Raw genomic sequence first — 20,069 nt, 5'->3', positions numbered from 1 at the left:
TTCAAAAGGAGACAAGTAAGCCAATGTAATTTTAAAGAAATTCCACTATACCCAGTTACATTAAACCCAACTTTAGGCTATAATGAAATTCCATGCAATGACAGTGTGAATTTTCTAGGGAATAATTTGCATGACTGACCTACAGGTCAAGATCTGTCGGAGAAAGAGGATCTATCTATTCTGAAGAAAGTGTTGATCAGAGGAAAAGGTCATGGAACACCAAATTTCGGAGGAGAAATCTGTGGTATATATGTTTGTTCATTTTGTCTTATTTTGTTCCCCCCCCCCCCCCTTCCCCCCCCCCCCTCCAAAAAAGAAGAAATAAATAGAACAATAAATACCTGTGCAAAATAATACAAAAGGACTACTAAACAATTTATTTTTAGTTCAAAATAGGTAGAAAATAATACAGAATAGAGGAAAAATAGGCATTATTGGCATGGAAACCGGTCACGTAGTGGGACAGTAGAAAATAAGCATGAATTAGGTATATGATATTGATGTATTGTGTTGTAAATGTGATCTATTTACAATATTTTACAGGACTCTTTTTTTAAAAATGTTATGTCCAGAATTGATCTAGAATGTAGTCCCAGATATAATTGATGGCATGTAACCCCATGAATCATTGATAACATGTTGCATCATACATGATTGAATGATTAAAAAGGTATTTACTTCAAAACTTCATAGGTAGGTAGATATCATTGATAGTGTGTGGAGTGCTCAAGATGCTAATCTCTTGCTCAGTGTAATAACCCTTTTTTTACTGGAGCACATCTTTAAATATGAAAGGTTATTATCTTAAAGCGTCATTGTTACATGTTTTAATAGTGTGTGTGCATACGTGCGTGTGCGCGCTTGCATGCATAAAATGCCTCGAACCATAACTCTAGCTCCCCAACTTTAAGAGATGTTGTCTTTTGTTTATTTTTGTTGAAAGTTCATGTGTATTTACATCTCATTTAGTAATTGAGCATCGCTAAAAAACATAACTCTTACTTCTCTTTTGTAGATTTTTTACACTTTTGTTAATGTTTGCTTTTAAATCTTGTCTGTAGCATAACTTGAAAACTAAAAAGGTTACAAAAAACTTACAAAGGTAACAAGATAACATTACGAGAATGTGCAATGCCAAAGAACCATAACTTTTTCTTTGATTTTTAAGAATAATTATTGCTTTTGTTTATTTTTGTATTGTAAATTTGGTAGAGAAAATTTCTTGAAAACTATAAGAGGAGATTTTGAAGAGCATTGCAAAAGAGACATAACTCCTCTTTTCAGAATTATACAGTTATGCACTTTGGCTGAATGTTTGGCTTGACTATTTGGAGAAACGTAAAACATAAAACTGAACTGCTTATGCCCCTTGACAAAGCGGCATGCACTGGTAATTTAGGCACAAAAAAGACAGTTGTAGTTTTGACAAGCCCTATGTTATAACAAAGGGTATATGTTGGTCTTTTTTTCAGCGGACATCAAGTGCTATTATGGAGATACAGTGTATTACGACAAGAAAGGGGTGCAGTTTTTATTAGGTGAAGGATCTACAGATGGCACAGATTTTCCTATGTTTGTTGAGGTAGGGAACTTTTACTCAGTCATTTGATGTCATAATCTGGTGTTTTTTTTGGGAAAGAGTGTGTTTAAATTTCTTTGCGATAAATTATTTCCACATTATGCAGATGAAAGTGACAAGAGAACTAGAAAGAAGACAGAAAAACATCAAAATTACCAAAGGAAGCACATAAGATTTCAATCTGAATTACCATTTGTTGGTTAATTATTTATTTATTTATTTATCTCACTGAGTTTTAGGATTCATTTTTAGCTCGGCAATTTTGGAGAAAACCCTAGGTATTGTTATAGCCAGCTCGTCGTCCGCTGTCCGCTGTCTGACGTCCGCGTCGTGCTAAAACCTTAACATTTGCTCTAAAATCAAAGTGCTTCCACCTTCAACTTTGAAACTTCATAATTAGAGGCACCTTGATGAGTTCAACATACCACACCCATTTTAGGGTCACTAGGTCAAAGGTCAAGGTCACTGTGACCTCTAAAAAAACAAAAAAACAATTCTGACTAGCTTTCATTTATTCAAAAATGCATCCGTAGCCGAGCGTGGCACCTGTTATACGGTGCTCTTGTATTTCCATATGTTGTATTTGTCTCAACATTGAATAAAGGTGATTCTTTATTAATTGAGCCTTGCTCTGTGAAAAAGGGGTTTACTTCATGTGCGTAAAGTGTCATCCTAAATTAGTCTGTGCAGTCCATGCAGGCTTATCAGGGACGACAGTTTGTGCTTTTATGTTATTTTTCATTTACAGTCACTTCTTAGCAAAAATCAAGTTGAGGCAGAAAGTGTCGTCCCTGATTAGCCAGTGCAGACTGCACATGCTAATCTGGGACGACACTTTACGCAAATGCATTAAACCCCTTCTTCATAGAGCATGGATCAAATTAAAAAAGGATGAGACAACTTTAACAATGAGTCTAACCATCAACACATTTTCTTCTTTTATTATTCCTCGTCAAAAGGCGTTGGGATACGGAAATGGTAGGAGTCATTCTGAATGTGCGTTTGTGGGTTTTTGGGGCACAATTGTTATCCTGTGATATCTCAGAACATTATTAACCTATTGATAGGTTATTATATTCACATAATTTAAGTTTTTTTTTAATAAGAAAAACATCATGGTTGCGATTGTGACATAAACAATAGATAACTTAAATCTGGATCCGTACACTCAGTGTATTGTTCAATGATTTCTGCGGACAAAATAATGTGGTTGCTATAATTACAGAAATACTTTAAAACTAACATCTGGATCAAGTTGTTCATCAGAATTTACTTCCACAAGGTGCTAAAACTCAGTGTGGGCATTCAATATGCATGTTATTTAAGTTTGTTTTTCTGACCAAAATTGTGGTTGCTATGGTTACATAAATAATTATTAACACTAAACCAGTTGGGGATTGCTTTTATGTCAGTGACAAAGCTCTTACTAGTTAATATAAAATCATATTCTTACTCATTTGACAACAATGCCTGAGGGATGTTTAATACACCGACTGTGACAGCTTCTTAACCCATTTATGCTAAGTGGACTATCCCATCCTTCTACATTTGATCAATTTATTTCCAAAATTAGGGAGGTCTAGTATATTTATTTCTATATTTACAGAAATTCCTTTAAGCATACAGCGCAGACCCTGATGAGACGCCGCATCATACATTTCATTACTCATTAAAGTGTTCTGTACTCTTAGTTTTGGCTACCATAACTTAAAATGTTGCTTTTTATGATTTTTGACTGGCGCAACTATGCCAATACTATAAAAACTGTACGTTGAAGTGTCTTTAGCTACTGTACTTTAGGCTTATGAAGAGAAGTTTAAAAGAAGTCTCTTAGCAAACATCCTGTATAGGCAGAAAGTGTCTTCTGTGATAAGCCTGTGCAGACTGCACCGGCTAATCTTAGGCACTGAACACATGTGTGTTTCACAGAGGAAGGCTCATTGTTTACTTCACTGACGCTTATTTCTTGTGTCTTCAGGACCTTCTCATCTGCTGGAAATGTGAAGAAATAGCTCGGTTGTACTTTGCATCCCACCAGGCCTACGGGAAAAAAGGATTTCCCAAATATAACATTCCTCCTGACCAGAATCTACACTTCATTGTAAAATTGGTGAAGTTTGAACAGGTGACTTTTTGTCTAAAGCAGATTGAGGATATATGGCTGGTTACTGTCTTAATGAACGTTTTTTTGCTATACCCCCAGATGCAGAAAAAAGGGTTTATACTGCAATCACCTTGTCTGACCATATGTTCATCTGTCCGTCTACTCAATATTTGTCCAGATAATTTCTTATACACTTATCAAGGTGATATTCCTTATGATATGAATTTGGGCCTGTGCAATGTTTACTGCTCAAAGTGGAAATTTACAAACGTCATGCTAGAAAATTGTGTAACATTATCATTGTTATGACATGTATATACTTACTCAGCAAAATTGTAGACCTCTGATAAAACAATATCAAGATGTGCAATATATTGCATGTAAGATAATGTAATGGCCCTATATTTTATATCATCACCTAGGGGTTCAAATACATTATATAGACTTACATAGAAAATGTTTAAAAAATTCTCTGCAACCAAAATGTCTAAAGGTTTAATATTTAGTCAGTAGTATTGTACATGTATTATGGTTCACTATGAACCTCGTTGAAATAATGCCGCCTTTATGAAAACTGGCAAAAGTTTTTTATTGTTACAATTTGCTACATTTGGCCTCTTGGTTATTCCACACCAATACAGCAAGGTTTTGTTTTTATCTTTAATTTTAATTTGTCTGGATGTAAAGAACTGACAATGAAGTATTTGAATGTGTTTCATTTAAATCACACATATTTAGTCAGAGCACTTCTATTATTGGGTGTTGGTACTTACATATCAATTTTGTTTATCAATATCTTTTGTAAACTTAAGAAACTTTTTTATTGTTGAACCATATTATTGATATAAACATGGAAAATGTCTTTGAAAGCTTACCTGAGCTGTTGTAATCAGGCTGCATCCATAATCATGCTTAGTTCTGCTTGTGTTGTTTCCCCTTTACCTGTGGTGTAGTGGATATGGTGTCTACCTTGCAATCGGGAGGTCACAGGTTCGATCGATGTCTGAGCATTCTTTAGATTTCTCCCATAGACACCTAATACTGGTTCAAGTCCCCAGAAATGGCCTCAAGAGCGTCTCAAATAAGTCTTAGGCTTTAAATGCAATCCAGCTAAAATAAATAGGTTTTAACCTCTTTACCACTGTATAGACAACATCTATTGGAATTTCTCAATTTTGATGAGACTTTGTCAGAATGTGTATGTCAAGGCCAAGCTTAAATCTTGAAGTTTAAAAAAAAAAAAGTTCACAAATTAAAACATTATACGCAACATAAATGACTAAGACTGGATGAAACTTTTTCCGAATGTTTATCTGAGCTTTATCCAGGACGACTTTGAAACTGGGTCAAGTGTGTCCAAAGACAAGGTCAATTGGTCAAATCTTAGAAAAGCCTTTTTGCCTGTCTAGAAGCTACATTAACCATTGAATCTTAAGTTAACATTGTCAGAATGTTTATCTTGACAATATCAAAGCCATGTTTGAATCTGGTTTGAGTGGAATACAAAATGAGGTGATCAGGTCAAGTCTTCAACAATAAGTGTACATGACCCTCAAACTCATGCAAGCGCTTTAGAGCCATCAAGGCTCTCTTTCTTATCTGTAGCTGTTCAAACTTGATGCTTTCAGAACAGTGATTTCTGGGAAATGGACAATCCAGAAAAGTTGGAGAAGTGTGACAGCTTCAAACAAAAGGGCAACATGTATTTCCAGGTACTCAATTTTGAACATATAATAAAAACGCTTTGTTGAATCAGTTTCTTTTATTATGCCCCCCACCCCCCCCCACCCCCCCCCCCCCCCTTTGAAGAAGAGGGGGTATATTGTTTTGCACATGACGGTCGGTCGGTCGATCGGTCCGTCCACCAGATGGTTTCCTGATGATAACTCAAGAACGCTTAGGCCTAGGATCATGAAACTTCATAGATACATTAACCATGACTGGCAGATGACCCCTATTGATTTTCAGGTCACTAGGTCAAGGTCACAGTGACTCGAAATAGTAAAATGGTTTCCGGATGATAACTCAAGAATGCTTATGCCTGGGGTCATGAAACTTCATAGGTACATTGATCATGACTGGCAGATGACCCCTATTGATTTTTAGGTCACTAGGTCAAAGGTCAAGGTCACAGTGACTCGAAATTGTACAATGGTTTCCAGATGATAATTCAAGAAAGCTTACGCCTAGGATCATGAAACTTCATTGGAACATTGATCATGACTGGCAGATGACCCCTATTGATTTTCAGGTCACGAGGTCAAAGGTCAAGGTCACAGTGACTCGAAACAGTAAAATGGTTTCCTGATGATAACTCAAGAATAATAAGGCCTAGGATCATGAAACATCATAGGTACATTGCTCATAACTGGCAGATGACTCCCAATGATTTTCAGGTCACTAGGCCAAAGGTCAAGGTCACAGTGACAAAAAACGTCTTCACATAATGGCTGCCACTACAACTGACAGCCCATATGGGGGCATACAAACAGCCCTTGTTTTAATATTGTTTAATTCAATTGGAATATAGAATAATAATGATCTTTTGTCTTAATCCCAGTAAATGCTAATGATCATTGAAGATTCCAGATTAAGAATTTGTGAAATAATGTTATAACCATATTTTTTATGCAAAATAAATTTGCTAAGTTCCTTTAAAATGTGATCAATTGAAAAGTAAAACATAAAAAAAACAGAATGTATTTGTTGTGGTAGATATTTTTTATCCATTCATGTTCATATTTTTTTAATTCATTCATAATCATTAACATTTATGTAATTTTATTAAATAAACGTCTTCTGATAACTTTTGAATAAAAAAGTTAAATAATGCTTGATATTAGCAGGCATAACAATCTTGTTGTCTTATTTGTCAGAAAGAGGAGTATCCAATAGCGGCTAAGTTCTATGAGATGATGGTAGAGTATGTGGAACATGAATACTGCATGGAGGGGGAGGAGGAACAACACAGGGCTCAAATCTTTTTAAATGGTTGGTGGGAGGACAGATTGGCATATGGTCATTAATCATGAAGCAATAAATAAAATGTTGAGTATTACAGGGACATTTTTTATCATGCTCATCACTTGAAAGAATTTTAATATTTCATAAATGCTGGACAAAGCAATGCTCTAAACAAATTGTTTTGGGGTAATTTCCTACATTTAATATTTCAAGTTTAAGTGTGACCTTGACCTATGACTCATGGACTTAGTTCTTGTGTAGGATTGATAAGGATTGTGTGACGGCTAGGCATACACTGGTACCTGGTACCAAGGTTCAAGGTCAAGGTCACAGTTTGAACTAAAAGGTAAACACTTTGTCTAGAGCATACATTTTTCCAGCATCAATATAATTTCCTATAGTTTGGCAAAAGTGAGAACCGCTGTGTGTTATGCGCTATAAGTAGTTCCAGGGTTATGGTCACAGTTTAAGATCTGATGTCAAATGTAAGACACCAACTGTCACACTTTTGTTCTCTGTATAATATTGTTTAGTATGGATGAATGTTAAAATGCTTTGTCATGTGTATCATATTGTGTCGTTAATTTGCAATTTAATGATGCACATAATACGCAAGATCCTAGGTCAAAGGTCATAATTATTATTCAAGTTCAAAGCTACTATAGCAGTTTTAATTGAGATTGTCAAATCTATACCTGAATAAAAATATGGATGGATGCATCTTTGTGACATTATAATTAGAATAATATAAGCTACTTTGCTTCTTACTGAATATATATACATGTAGCATTATTCAAGGTCAGAAAACACTAATATTGGGAGAGAGAGTAGCTAAATTATTAAATCATCATGTGGGGGGCCTTTAAAAAATTGTGCTATAAAATTAATTTACCTAGTTTCATTCTTTTCCAGGCTTTAAGATAATTAACTCTGCCTTATTTAGCTAGGCTACATTTAATGATCTAATTCTGTTTCTATTTTTTTTATAATATGTATGCCCCCCCTTTGAAGAGGAGGGGGTATATTGTTTTGCTGGATGTCGGTAGGTCTGTCTGTCTGTAGGTCTGTCTGTCGGTAGACCAGTTTGTTTCTGATCAATAACTCGCCAATGTGACCAATTGGCTTGATACTTCACATGTGCATTGGCCTTGGGAAGTAGATGACCCCTATTGATATTGGGGTCATTAGGTCAAAAGTCAAGGTCACTGTCACAATAAGTATTAAAACCATTTTCGATAAACAACTCATCAACAAATTGACCAACTAGCTTGATACTTCATATGTGCATAGGCCTTTGGCAGTAAATGACCCCTATTGATATTGGGGTCACTAGGTCAAAAGTCAAGGTCACTGTTACAATAAGTATTAAAACCATTTCCAATAAATAACTCATCAACAAATTGACCAACTAGCTTGATACTTCATATGTGCATATGCCTTGGGCTGTAAATGCCCCCTATTGATATTGGGGTCGCTAGGTCAAAAGTCAAGGTCACTGTCACAATAAGTATTGAAAATGTTTCCGATAAATAACTCGTCAACAAATTGACCAATTGGCTTGATACTTCACATGTGCATTGATTGGCCTTGGACAGTAGATGAACCCTATTGAAATAGGGGTCACTAGTTCAAAGCCCTGTTTGGGGGGGGGGCATATGTCTCCAACTGCGGAAATCTTGAAAGTTTTAACTTTGATATAATGACTTTAACAACTTTTAATGAAACACATTCTGACCTTATATTGAAAATACACTGTAAGCATGTGACCTGGCTGCGCCATTAAAAAGCATGTATTCTGTACAACCTAAGGTTGAATATATTAGGGGATTCTGATTTGTAGGAAGTGATTTTAAAGCAAATATGTTTAATATTTATCAATTGGAATTATCAATTGGAACATTTTCAAGGAAGTATCATGCTATTATTGTTTACAGGAAACCTGAATTTGGCACAGACTTATCTTAAGATGGAGAAGTTCATAGAGGCCATTGAATGCTGTGACAAAGCCATAAAGTCAGATCCAAACAATCCCAAAGCGTATTATAGACGAGGAATGGTATTATATGCCATTGTATATTTTTAACCAGGTTTTCCGAAGGAAAAAACTGGTTATTAGATTGGCGAATGCGGGCAGGCTGGCTGGCTGGCGGGCGGGCGGGCGGAACAAGCTTGTCCGGGCCATACCTATGTCGTTCATTGTCAGATTTTAAAATCATTTGGCACATTTGTTCACCATCATTGGACGGTGTGTCGCGCGAAATAATTACGTCGATATCTCCAAGGTCAAGGTCACACTTTGAGTTCAAAGGTCAAAAATGGCCATAAATGAGCTTGTCCTGGCCATAACTATGTCATTCATTGTGAGATTTTAGAATCATTTGGCACATTTGTTCACCATCATGGGACGGTGTGTCGCACGAAAGAATCACGTCAATATCTCCAATGTCAAGGTCGCCACGACTAAAAATAGATTTTTTTTAAAAACAAACTTACAAAGGGGGTTAATTTTGTTTGTTCATTTCAAAAGTTCAGTTTGAGTTTTCTCCCTTTATCAGATTTTTTTTTCACAATGAAAACCTGGTTTTGTGACAATTTTGTCCCTAGTCTCTAAATATCATACAATTCTATGCAGTGTTATTTTTAATTCAAATTTGATTATAATGGCCCATTTTTTATTGAAACATTATATTGTTTTAGCTTACCTGAGGGCTCATGGTGAGCTTTTGTAATCGCCTTTTGTCTGTTGTGCATTAACACTTCAAAGGCTTCATTTCTTGTCTGATTTTCATGACATTTGGTCAGAAGATTTGTGCCAATGATATCATTGAAGAGTTTGAAAATGGTTCTGGTTGGTTGAAAAAACTAGCCGCCAGGGGGTGAGGCATTTTCCTCATATGGGGTATAGTAAGAACTTGTTAACACTCTAAAAGTCACTTTTGTTTTCCAATCTTCAAGAAAATTGGTCAGAACATTTTTTTAAATAATATATTGGATGAGTTTGGAATAGTTCCAGTCTGTTAAAAAACCTGGCTGCCAAGTTATCCTTATATGGCTTTAGTAAAACCTCATTAGCACTCTTAAAGTTAAATTTATAGTTCACTCTCCACGGACAGAACATTTGTTTTAATGATATCATGGGCTGCACAGAACTGGTCAGTTCTTTTGTATCTCAGGTGAGCAACTTCGGGCCTTTCAGGCCATCTTTTTCCTAAAAAAGACCTACTTATTCCCAATTGAAGGATTAAAAAAAATCTTTTAAAAAAACAACTTGACATAAAGTGCATCTTCAATTCAACTCTATAAGTTCAGCCATTATAAATATAATATTGAAAACACTTTAACTTTCAATTTTTCAGTGGACGTGGGAAGGGTATTATAAATCAAAAATAATAATTATAATAATTCTTTATAAAAATTACCTTATTTCTTTATGGAAAGATTTTCATTTTGAGGGACACTGGTTGCCCCTCTTTTATTTCCTTTTTTATTTTTTTTCATTTTCTCAAATATTATACTCCTCTTTCCTGGGGCAGTTGTGAACCCACTGTCTGAAAATTCTCCCCAACTTTAGGCTCAGCTATCCTGCATGGACCATGAGAACGCCTTGAAAGACTTCCAGAAAACCTATGAACTGGAGCCAGAAAATAAGGCTGCACTGCGGAAGATAGACGAGTGTCGCAGGGCAGAAATAGAGTGCAAGAGAAAGCAGAGGGAAAATGACAGAAGGATGATGTCCGGGCTGGGACAAAATCAGGTAAGTAAATATATGTTTGTGTTGAATGAAACAGTTAAAACCTCAAAAATAAGTTAATACTTAAAACCGAATACTTTTTTAGCTCACCTGAGCACAACATGCTCATGGTGAGCTTTTGTGATCACCTTTTGTCCGTCGTGCACCGTCCGTCGAGCATCGTCCGTCGTCAACATTTTGCCTTGTGAACACTCTAGAGGCCACTTTTATTGTCTGATCTTCATGAACTTTGGTCAGAACATTTGTCCCATTGATACCTCGACTGAGTTCGAAATTGGGTCATGCTGGGTCAAAAACAAGGTCACTAGTTCTAAAAAAAAAAAAAGAAAAACATTGTGAAAATTGTAGAAGTCACATTTGATGCCCAATCTTCATGTAACTTTATCAAAATGTTTGTCTAAATGATATGTTGGTTGAGTTCAAAAATGGTTCCGGTCCGTTGAAAAACATGGCCGCCAGTGGGCGGGGCAGTATTCCTTATATGACTTTAGAGAAACCTTGTGAAAACTCTAGAAGTCACAATTTTTGCACAATCATCATGAAACTTGGTCAAAACATTGGTTTCATTGATATCTCGGACGAGTTCCAAAATGGTCCAAAACAGTGAAAAAACATGGCTGCCAGGGGGCGGGGCAGTTTTCCTTATATGGCTTTAGTACAACCTTGTTAACACTCTAGAGGCCACATTTATTGTCCAATCTTCATGAAATTTGGTCAGAAGATTGGTCTGTATGATATCTTGGACGAGTTCGAAAATGGTTACGTTTGCTTGAAAAACTTGGCTGCCAAGGGGTGGGGCATTTTTCCTTATATGGCTATTTATGGCTGTAGTGAAACCTTGTGAACACTCTAGAGGCTACATTTATTGTCCAATCTTCATGAAATTTGGTCAGAAGATTGGTCTCAATGATATCTTAGATGAGTTCGAAAATGGTTACGTTTGCTTGAAAAACATGGCTGCCAAAGGGCGGGGCATTTTTCCTTATATTGCTATATATGGCTATAGTAAAATCTTGTTAACAATCTAGAGGCCTCATTTTTTGTCCGATCTTCATGAAACTTGGTCAGAAGATTCATCCCAATAATATCTTGGACGAGTTCAAAAATGATGCCGGTTGGTTGAAAAACATGGCCGCCAGGGGGCGGGGCATTTTTCCTTATATGGCTATAGTAAAACCTTGTTAACACTCTAGAGGCGACATTTATTTTCTGATGTTCATGAAACTTGGTCAGAAGAATTGTCCTAATGATATCTTGGATGTGTTTGAAAATGGTTTTGGTTGCTTAAAAAATATGGCCACGAGGGGGCGGGGCATTTTTCCTAATATGGCTATATATCATGCTTTAGTAAAACCTTGTTAACACTCTAGAGGCCACATTTATTGTTCGATCATCATGAAACTTAGTCAGATGATTTGTCTAAATGACATCTTGGATGAGTTCGAAAATGGTTCCGGTTGGTGGAAAAACATGGCCGCCAAGGGGGCGTGGCATTTTTTCTTATATAGCTTTAGTTTAACCTTGTTAACACTCTAGAAGCCATATTTATTGTACGATCATCATGAAACTTTGTCAGAAAATTTGTCCCAATGATATTATGGACAAGTTCGAAAATGGTTTCAGTTGCTTGAAAAACATGGCCACCAGTGGGCGGGGCATTTTTCCTTATATGGACTTATGAATCTTCATGAAACTTTGTCAGTACATTTGTTTAAATGATATCTTGGATGTGTATGAAAATGGTTCTGGTCTGTTGAAAAACGTGGCTGCCAGGGTGTTTACTAGTCATGAAAGTTGGTAAGAACATTTTGTTCTAATGACATCTTGGGCTGCACAGAACAGGTCAGTTCCTTTGAATCTCAGGTGAGCGACTTTGGACCTTTCAGGCCCTCTTGTTTTACAGTTGTTAAGTAATTTCTATTTATCTGAGTGTGAAATTGTACTCAAATTTTCCTGACAAGAATTATTAAATTGGTCATTGTCTTAAAAAACAAACATAAATATACATTTGTATGCGCACAGGTATGTATCTTTTTTATTTGTGTTCCATTCATTGAAAACAATTTGCTTCATGAGAGCTTACTTAATAGCTTTTGCTGTTTTTCACAAACGTCTGATTCATTTTTCTTGTGCATTGTCAATCAATTTTTCACTGTCTAAATGTTAGTGGTTTGCTTCATTGACACACGTCAACATGTATAAGCTGCTGTAAATGAAAAGTTTTCGAAAGAACTTTGGCTATAAAACTATAAGAAGTAACATGAAGTGAAACATGAACACTGCCACTTTTTTTGCACTGGTTTCATTTTTCTTCCTTCAAATTATTTGGCATAGCATTTCTTCACTCTGTTATTGCTTAACCCCTGTTTTCCTCTGGTTTCTGATTTATTCCTAATGCTTCTTGTGCTAACACGATCATGGAGTGCTCACACACCAAAATCTTCAAATAACAGGACAATGGATTCCGTGGTTACGAGAGTGGAATGAATGATATCGGGGACTGGGACAACAACATGGCGGCTGGCATGATGACCCTGGAGGAAGAGAGTGCTGCCTTCGGGGAAATCATTCCAGAGACCGGTGGAAATCACGGAATTCACCGCTAGCTTCTTTATCTTCGGCGTGAATGTGTGGAATAGGAATCTGAATACTGTGTGTTATAGAATTATTCAAGCTAGGTTTGAAATTATAAATAAAATAATGGTTTTATGCCCTCTGGGTTGATATTACGGAAAATTATCAAAAATTTATTTAGTCAAGGATTTTATTTTAGCGAAAAGGTGATTATCATGTCAGGGGTGGCGAAATCAAATGTCCGAGTTGCCCGAGTCGTACATTTGCTTGTCTGGGCAACTGACTTTTTTCAATTAATTTGTCCGTGGACAACAAGTTTTTTAAAAGTCGCGTACAGGTATACAAAAATACAATGTATTAAAGCCATAATTAAGTTTTACAAAACCGGATGTTGACACGCGATTACATTGTCAGTGCTATTTGCGGAGCAATCAAGCTAAAATACGTGCACTTTCCTGCGCAGTGATCTCCCTTATTCTATATGAGACCGGGAGCATGCCGCATTTTCAACATTCGGCCCGACTGTTAGACAGTGTACAGACTGGTTTCTTTATTTTTACAATCAGACGGAAATAAAAAGTATCAATCTAAGATAATCAAAACACGGTCTACCTTGTTATTCAAGACAACTTTAATGGTAAAGATGAAACTTTTTTTTTAATCTTAACAACGGAGCAGAAACCCGAAGCTTTGAGCAGCCCACCTCCCAAAAAACTAAGAAAGATTATGATATTGGCTAACCGATTTTCAATGGCTACCAGTTTATATAATCAAAATGCTACCAGTAGCGGAGCCTCAGTCTGATGAGGTCCACATATTGGACTAGTTTAATTTGTTAAGATTACAATGTACTTATGTTCAGCACATGTTTTAATAACACTAGCTTCGCAAGATTTAAAGTTTGAGAAAGTCTTTATATTGTTTATAATATACTGCTATAATGAATGTACCATTAAAATACAATTATAAACAAAACAAGCAAATCTTACTCATTTTGATATATTCCACATTATTTAACATTAATCAATAAATGCGTTTATATTTATATAAACATGAACGGACAAGTGTAGTTCAGCAACGGGCAAGTTAAATTTCCTAAATGGTTGTCCGTGGACAAGTATAGTTTTTTGAGATTTCGCCACCCCTGCATGTGATTTTTAAGTATTTGAGAATATGCACAAAAACAAGCAGCACAATTATGTACACCTGCTTCTTCATTAACATTTCTGTGTTTTCTGCAGCTTATCGCAGTGTGCTATTTTACTTCTACCTTGTACGTACAAATTATGTGGTAAACTGGTCTTTTTCATCACATGCTAGTAGCTACCCTGCAATGGTCATATTGATAATAAAAAATAGCTTTGTCTTCTTTTTATCTTGATTGCATTTTTATAAGTATCCTTAATCTACCTTTCCTTAAAACTGTATTAATACTTTTTTGGCTCAATGTGCATGTATTTTTAGCTCGGCTGTTTTCGGAGAAAACCCAAAGTATTGTCCTAGCCAGCTCGTCTTGTTGTCCTCCGGCGTCGTGCTAAAACCTTGACATTTTGCTCTACAATCAAAGTGCTTCCACGTACAACTTTGAAACTTCATATGTAGATGCACCTTGATGAGTTCTACAGGCCACACCCATTTTTGGGTCATGAGGTCACAGGTCAAGGTCACTGTGACCTCTAAAAAAAAAAATTCTGACAAGCTTTCGCAGCTGAGCGTTGCACCCGTTATGCGGTGCTTTTGTTTATTACTTATGGTAGAACTATTTTTATGCCCCTGGTAGGGTGGCATATAGCAGTTGAACTGTCCGTCAGTATGTCAGTCTCTCCGTCCATCCCAAAAAAACTTTAACATTGGCCATAACTTTTTTAATATTGAAGATAGCAACTTGATATTTGGCATGCATGTGTATCTCATAAAGCTGCACATTTTGAGTGGTAAAATTTCAAGGTGAACATCATCCTTCAAGGTCTAGGCTCGAAAAAACAAATCAAAGGGAAGTAATAAGCTTTAAATGGACATAATTATCTGACCTGCCAACGTATATATATATTTTTGTTAAATAAATCAAAGCGGCGCAGTAGGCTGCATTGTGTTTCTGACAAACACATCGTGGTAAAAGGTCAAGGTCATCCTTCAAGGTCTACGGTCAAAAATACAAATCCAAGGGAAGTAATAAGCTTTAAAGGGAGATAATTATTCAATATTGAACATAGCAACTTGATATTTGGCATGCATGTGTATCTCATGGAGCTGCACATTTTGAGTGGTGAATCTACAGTCACAGTAGTGGCTTTTAATTATTTGCTACTAAAAATAGAGATTTGTTAGAGGCAATTATTTTCAAGGGAAGTAATTTATATAATTATAAATCTTATATTATATATTTCCTTACATCTCTTGTTATGTTTTTTTATGCCCGGAAACAAGTATATTTTTTCTGAACTGTCTTTCCCTCTGTCAGTGTGTCTGCTCTTTTTGGTGTCTGCTCTCTAACTATCTAACCAGTTTTCATGAGATTGCCACCACTCTTTCTGAAAATGTTGATTGGCATAAAATGGAGGCCAAGTTTCTTTACCAGCAAAACCTCGCGGGGCATTTAGGAGTTTTAACTATTTGTTTGTACAGAATTCCAGTGTTTCATCTCTAACATTGCCACACATATTGATGGATTTTTAAAAAGCATGGCACAAATGTTAACAAGTATAAAACATCATCTCTGATGTTACAAGGCCATATAACAGTTTATAAACAGTTTATAAATTCCTATCTTTGTCGTAACTTTTTTTCTTGGATGAATGGATTAAAAAAAAGTCTGAGAAACAATTAAAATTTCACCAAGCAACATGTTGCCTGCACCTTGTCTCCCAACCTCAAAGGTTATGGTCACACTTAAGTAAAGGTTAAATAAAAAAGCTTGACCTGACTGTAACTTTTACATTTATAATGCAATTAAAAAAACTAACCCCTTATGACCACCTTAAAGATAAGGCTCCTTGCCAAGGAAAGGCCTTCTCCCTAACTTAAAGTTTAAGGTCACTTACAGAGGTCATTTTAATTTTGAACATAAAACAATTTGCCATATTGTAACCATGTCAATCATCATGCAATTAAAATTAACTAACCACAAATGTCCACCATGAGAAACTGCTCAGATATATCAGACATATAACATCTGTATCCCTATACCACAAAGGTCAAGGTCTATGGTGGTAGATCTCAATAAAAGTAAGTGAAGTGGACAAGATCCATAACACCAACTTTCATAATTCTACAGGAATTGCCCTTGTGAATGTTCATGCTTAATTTGTGTCCATGGCGTATTTCAACGATAAAATGAAGTGTTGAGGCCAAAGTTCATAGATATGAAGCTTGCATCTTTGTGAAACCAGTTCTTAAGAATGAGCTCTCAGTTTCCTCTAACAAAGCGTCATGTGGACACTATTTAAGGCAGGCATAAGATAAGTTATACTTTGGAGAATAAGATAGGTAGTAATTTGGACTTTGGAGAATATTTGGTTGCTTTTGGTATGGGATCTTATTTTTATAAACCTATGAGAGAGACTAATCATTTTGTTCATGGGTTCTTACATCTTTCTCATTATTGTATGCAGTTTTTAGCTCACCTGATTGCTCAGGTGAGCTTTTGTGACCAGTCTTTGTCCGAAGTCTGTCCGTTGTCCATCCACATTTGTTCATAAACACTCTAGAGGCCCCATTTATTGTCTGATCTTCATGAAACTTGGTCAGAAGCTTTGTCCCAATCAAATCTCGGTCAAGTTCGAAACTGGGTATTGCCGGGTCAAAAACTAGGTCGCTAAGTCAAAAAAAAGGAAAAAACTTGTAAACACTGTAGAAGTCACATTTCATGCCCAATCTTCATGTAACTTTGTCAAAATTTTTGTCTTAATGATATGTTGGTTGAGTTCAAAAGTGGTTCCGGTCCGTTGAAAAACATGGCCACCAGTGGGCGGGGCAGTTTTCCTTATTTGGCTATAGAGAAACCTTGCAAACACTCTAGAAGTCACAATTTGTGCCCAATCATCATGAAAGTTGGTAAAAACATTGGTTTTATTGATTTCTCGGACAAGTTTGAAAATGGTCCAGATCGGTGAAAAAACATGGTCGCCAGTGGGTGGGGCATTTTTCTCTATATGTATATAGTGAAAACATGTGAACGCTCTAGAAGTCACATTTTTGGTCCAATTTTCATGAAATTTGGTCAGAACATTTGTTTCCTTGATATGAGAGTTGAGTTTGAAAATGGTTCTGGTCAGTTGAATAACATGGCTGCCGGGGGGAAGTTTTCTCATTTTTATATACAACATGTAGTAAAAAAAGCTTGTGAACACTTTAGAAGTCACATTTTTTGCCCAATCATCATGAAACTTGGTGAAAATATTTTCATTATATTATACAAAATCCATGTAAACACTCTAGAGGTCACAATTTTGTTTCAAATTTTATGAATCTTGGTCATAATATTTATTTTTGTAAGCAAAGCTTGTTGTTTGGTAAGGGGGTTCAACTCAAAATATAGGTCACCAGGTCAAATCTTACAAAAACAAAATCACCCCATATGCCAGAGTTTTGGTTCAATGATGATGAAACTTGACCAGGATGTTTGTCTGGACAATATCTAGGTCAAGTTTGACATTTGGTAAAGATTGAATGAACCGAATCCTCTCAGGTGAGTGAACTAGGGTCATCTTGGCCCTCTTGTTTTATTATTGATGTTTGAAATAAAAACAAATGTTTATTTGCTGATATTTCTGCTGTTTCAGAACAATGGTGCCACATCTGATGGGGGATCCTCAATGTCTGACTAGGGAACTTGGGACTGTATACCCCACCCACCTGTGATTAAATTACAACCGAGTAGATAGGACAGTGGCTTAGACTTTCTAAAGCAGATTGTGTTATTCAAGAAAGAATAATTGCTTAAGAATTGTTTATTGAGCACTCAACAATAATTTGGTTATTATGCATAAGAATTCAATTGCAAAGATGTAAGCTTCAAAAAGAAAGTATTTAAGATTTGTATATATATGCGAATTTACAGCAACAATCAAAATATTATATTACACATTACAACATATTTTGCTGTTGAATTGAAAAGTTGATGTTTAGATTGATTGCTCTGAATCTGAACTTTTTTGCATCACTTATTGTATGGCTTAACAATGATATGGTGTTCCTATAATAAGTACCGGGTAGAAAAAGCTTTTACAGCATAAAAAGACTGTTTGATAACTTAAACAACAGCTGTTATTTTTGTGGTGCCAATATTGTAAGAATAAACAAGTTTGTTCTGTAAGTGCTTCAAGTTTTTTATGTCCCCCACCCACTATAGTGGGGGACATATTGTTTTTGCACTGTCTGTTGGTCTGGACGTTGGTCTGTTGGTCTGTTTGCTCCAACTTTAACATTTGCAATAACTTTTTCAATATTCAAGATAGCAACTTGATATTTGGCATGCATGTGTATCTCATGAAGCTGCACATATTGAGTGGTGAAACGTCAAGGTCATCCTTCAAGGTCAGAGGTCAAATATATGTGGCCAAAATCGTTCATTTTATAAATACTTTTGCAATATTGAAGATAGCAACTTGATATTTTGCATGCATGTGTATCTCATGGAGCCGCACATTTTGAGTGGTCAAAGGTCAAGGTCATCTTTCAAGGTCAGAGGTCAAATATATGTGGCCAAAATCGCTCATTTTATTAATACTTTGGCAATATTGAAGATACCAACTTGATATTTGGCATGCATGTGTATCTCATGGAGCCGCACATTTTGAGTGGTGAAAGGTCAAGGTCATCCTTCAAGGTCAGAGGTCAAGTATATGTGGCCAAAATCGCTCATTTTATGAATACATAGGCAATATTGAAGATACCAACTTGATATTTGGCATGCATGTGTATCTCATGGAGCCACACATTTGGAGTGGTGAAAGGTCAAGGTCATCCTTCAAGGTCAAAGGTAAAAAAAATAATTCATAGCGGCGCAGAAGGGGACATAGTGTTTCTGACAAACACATTTTTCTTGTTTTATATCTGATTTATCTTTGTTTTTGCATTAAATGTTGTATATTTCCAATTACATCACTACATTACGAATGTAACATGTGCTTTTTTCACAAGAAATTATTTAGTGTAATTTTGTGTTACTGAAGTGTTTTAAAAACATTATGTGTAAAAATTGTTTCAAAAACACTTTTTCACCATTTATGAATTATGATCATTATGTTTGACTTATTGTTTTGACTGTGCTGCCATGGGATTTCTGCAGTGAATGTGTCATATTTGGCAGTGATGAGATTATTGTGAAATGAATGGGTACTTATGTCTCTAGGAGTCAGGGGCTATTTCTTAATTATTTACCTGTCTTTGATATTATAGAAAACATTTTATATGTGACATATTGAAAACACTAGAATTTGAAAGAAGCTAATAACTTGACATGCTTAAAGGCAACAGTTGTTTTGAAATATAACATATGTACATTTTATAATAAGAAAAGTGTCTAGTAAATAAATGTGTCATGCTCTCTCCTAATATATAGTGCTGCTTCACTTTTCTCCCAGGCCACTAATGCTACTCTAAGTTAGTTTTCTGCAAAATTGTTTTTTAATACATTAAGAAATTAAAACAATTTTGTGAACGTTTTAATTGTTTAATATGCTATGATAATATTAAATTATAATCATGGATAGATCGCAGCTGACGACATTGATTCGAGCAAACATTAAAACATATATGTGTCATTATGTATATATGATTGAAGATGTTGTTTTTTTCAGATCAATTATTTGATATGAATACATTTTATGAGAAATGCAATTCATGTGTCTTTTATTTTTTTAAGATTACTATACTTTCTGCACTATTCAAAGCACTTTACAAATCTGATAGCAATTGTGTAACTGTTACAAACCAATGATCATGTTACACGTTCACGAGACTCCGTAAGAACGGCACAAAACATGACTAAATTTATTTCAGACTTATCGGAGAGCATTTTGATGACTTCTAACACTTGGCAGTTGCACTCCGGAATCTAACTCAAGAAAGTTACAGTGAACCACGATTTCTTGAAG

The 20,069-nt window shown here is 35.7% G+C and overlaps 1 protein-coding gene across 13 annotated transcripts in view; it reads left to right on the top strand.

Annotated features, from left to right (window-relative positions):
• The window catches only part of LOC127851305 (peptidyl-prolyl cis-trans isomerase FKBP4-like), a 319,376-nt gene that overhangs the window by 12,702 nt on the left and 286,605 nt on the right, over window positions 1-20,069 (top strand). For 8 of the 13 annotated variants that reach the window (XM_052385017.1, XM_052385033.1, XM_052385067.1 and 5 more), the window contains exons 4-12: window positions 146-244; window positions 1,473-1,582; window positions 3,558-3,704; window positions 5,312-5,395; window positions 6,560-6,674; window positions 8,582-8,703; window positions 10,219-10,401; window positions 12,852-13,050; window positions 17,754-19,812. In XM_052385017.1, the coding sequence (XP_052240977.1) occupies window positions 146-244; window positions 1,473-1,582; window positions 3,558-3,704; window positions 5,312-5,395; window positions 6,560-6,674; window positions 8,582-8,703; window positions 10,219-10,401; window positions 12,852-13,004 (1,013 nt within the window). In that variant the 3' untranslated portion in view covers window positions 13,005-13,050; window positions 17,754-19,812. Of the gene's footprint in view, window positions 1-145; window positions 245-1,472; window positions 1,583-3,557; window positions 3,705-5,311; window positions 5,396-6,559; window positions 6,675-8,581; window positions 8,704-10,218; window positions 10,402-12,851; window positions 13,051-17,753; window positions 19,813-20,069 lie in introns of those variants that run through there. The other 5 variants (XR_008035743.1, XM_052385093.1, XR_008035741.1 and 2 more) reach the window with 4 other exon arrangements.

The sequence above is a fragment of the Dreissena polymorpha genome, chromosome 1 (genome assembly GCF_020536995.1).
Source record: "Dreissena polymorpha isolate Duluth1 chromosome 1, UMN_Dpol_1.0, whole genome shotgun sequence".
Taxonomy (NCBI): Eukaryota; Metazoa; Mollusca; class Bivalvia; order Myida; family Dreissenidae; genus Dreissena; species Dreissena polymorpha.
This window is presented reverse-complemented; position numbering and strand designations above follow the sequence as displayed.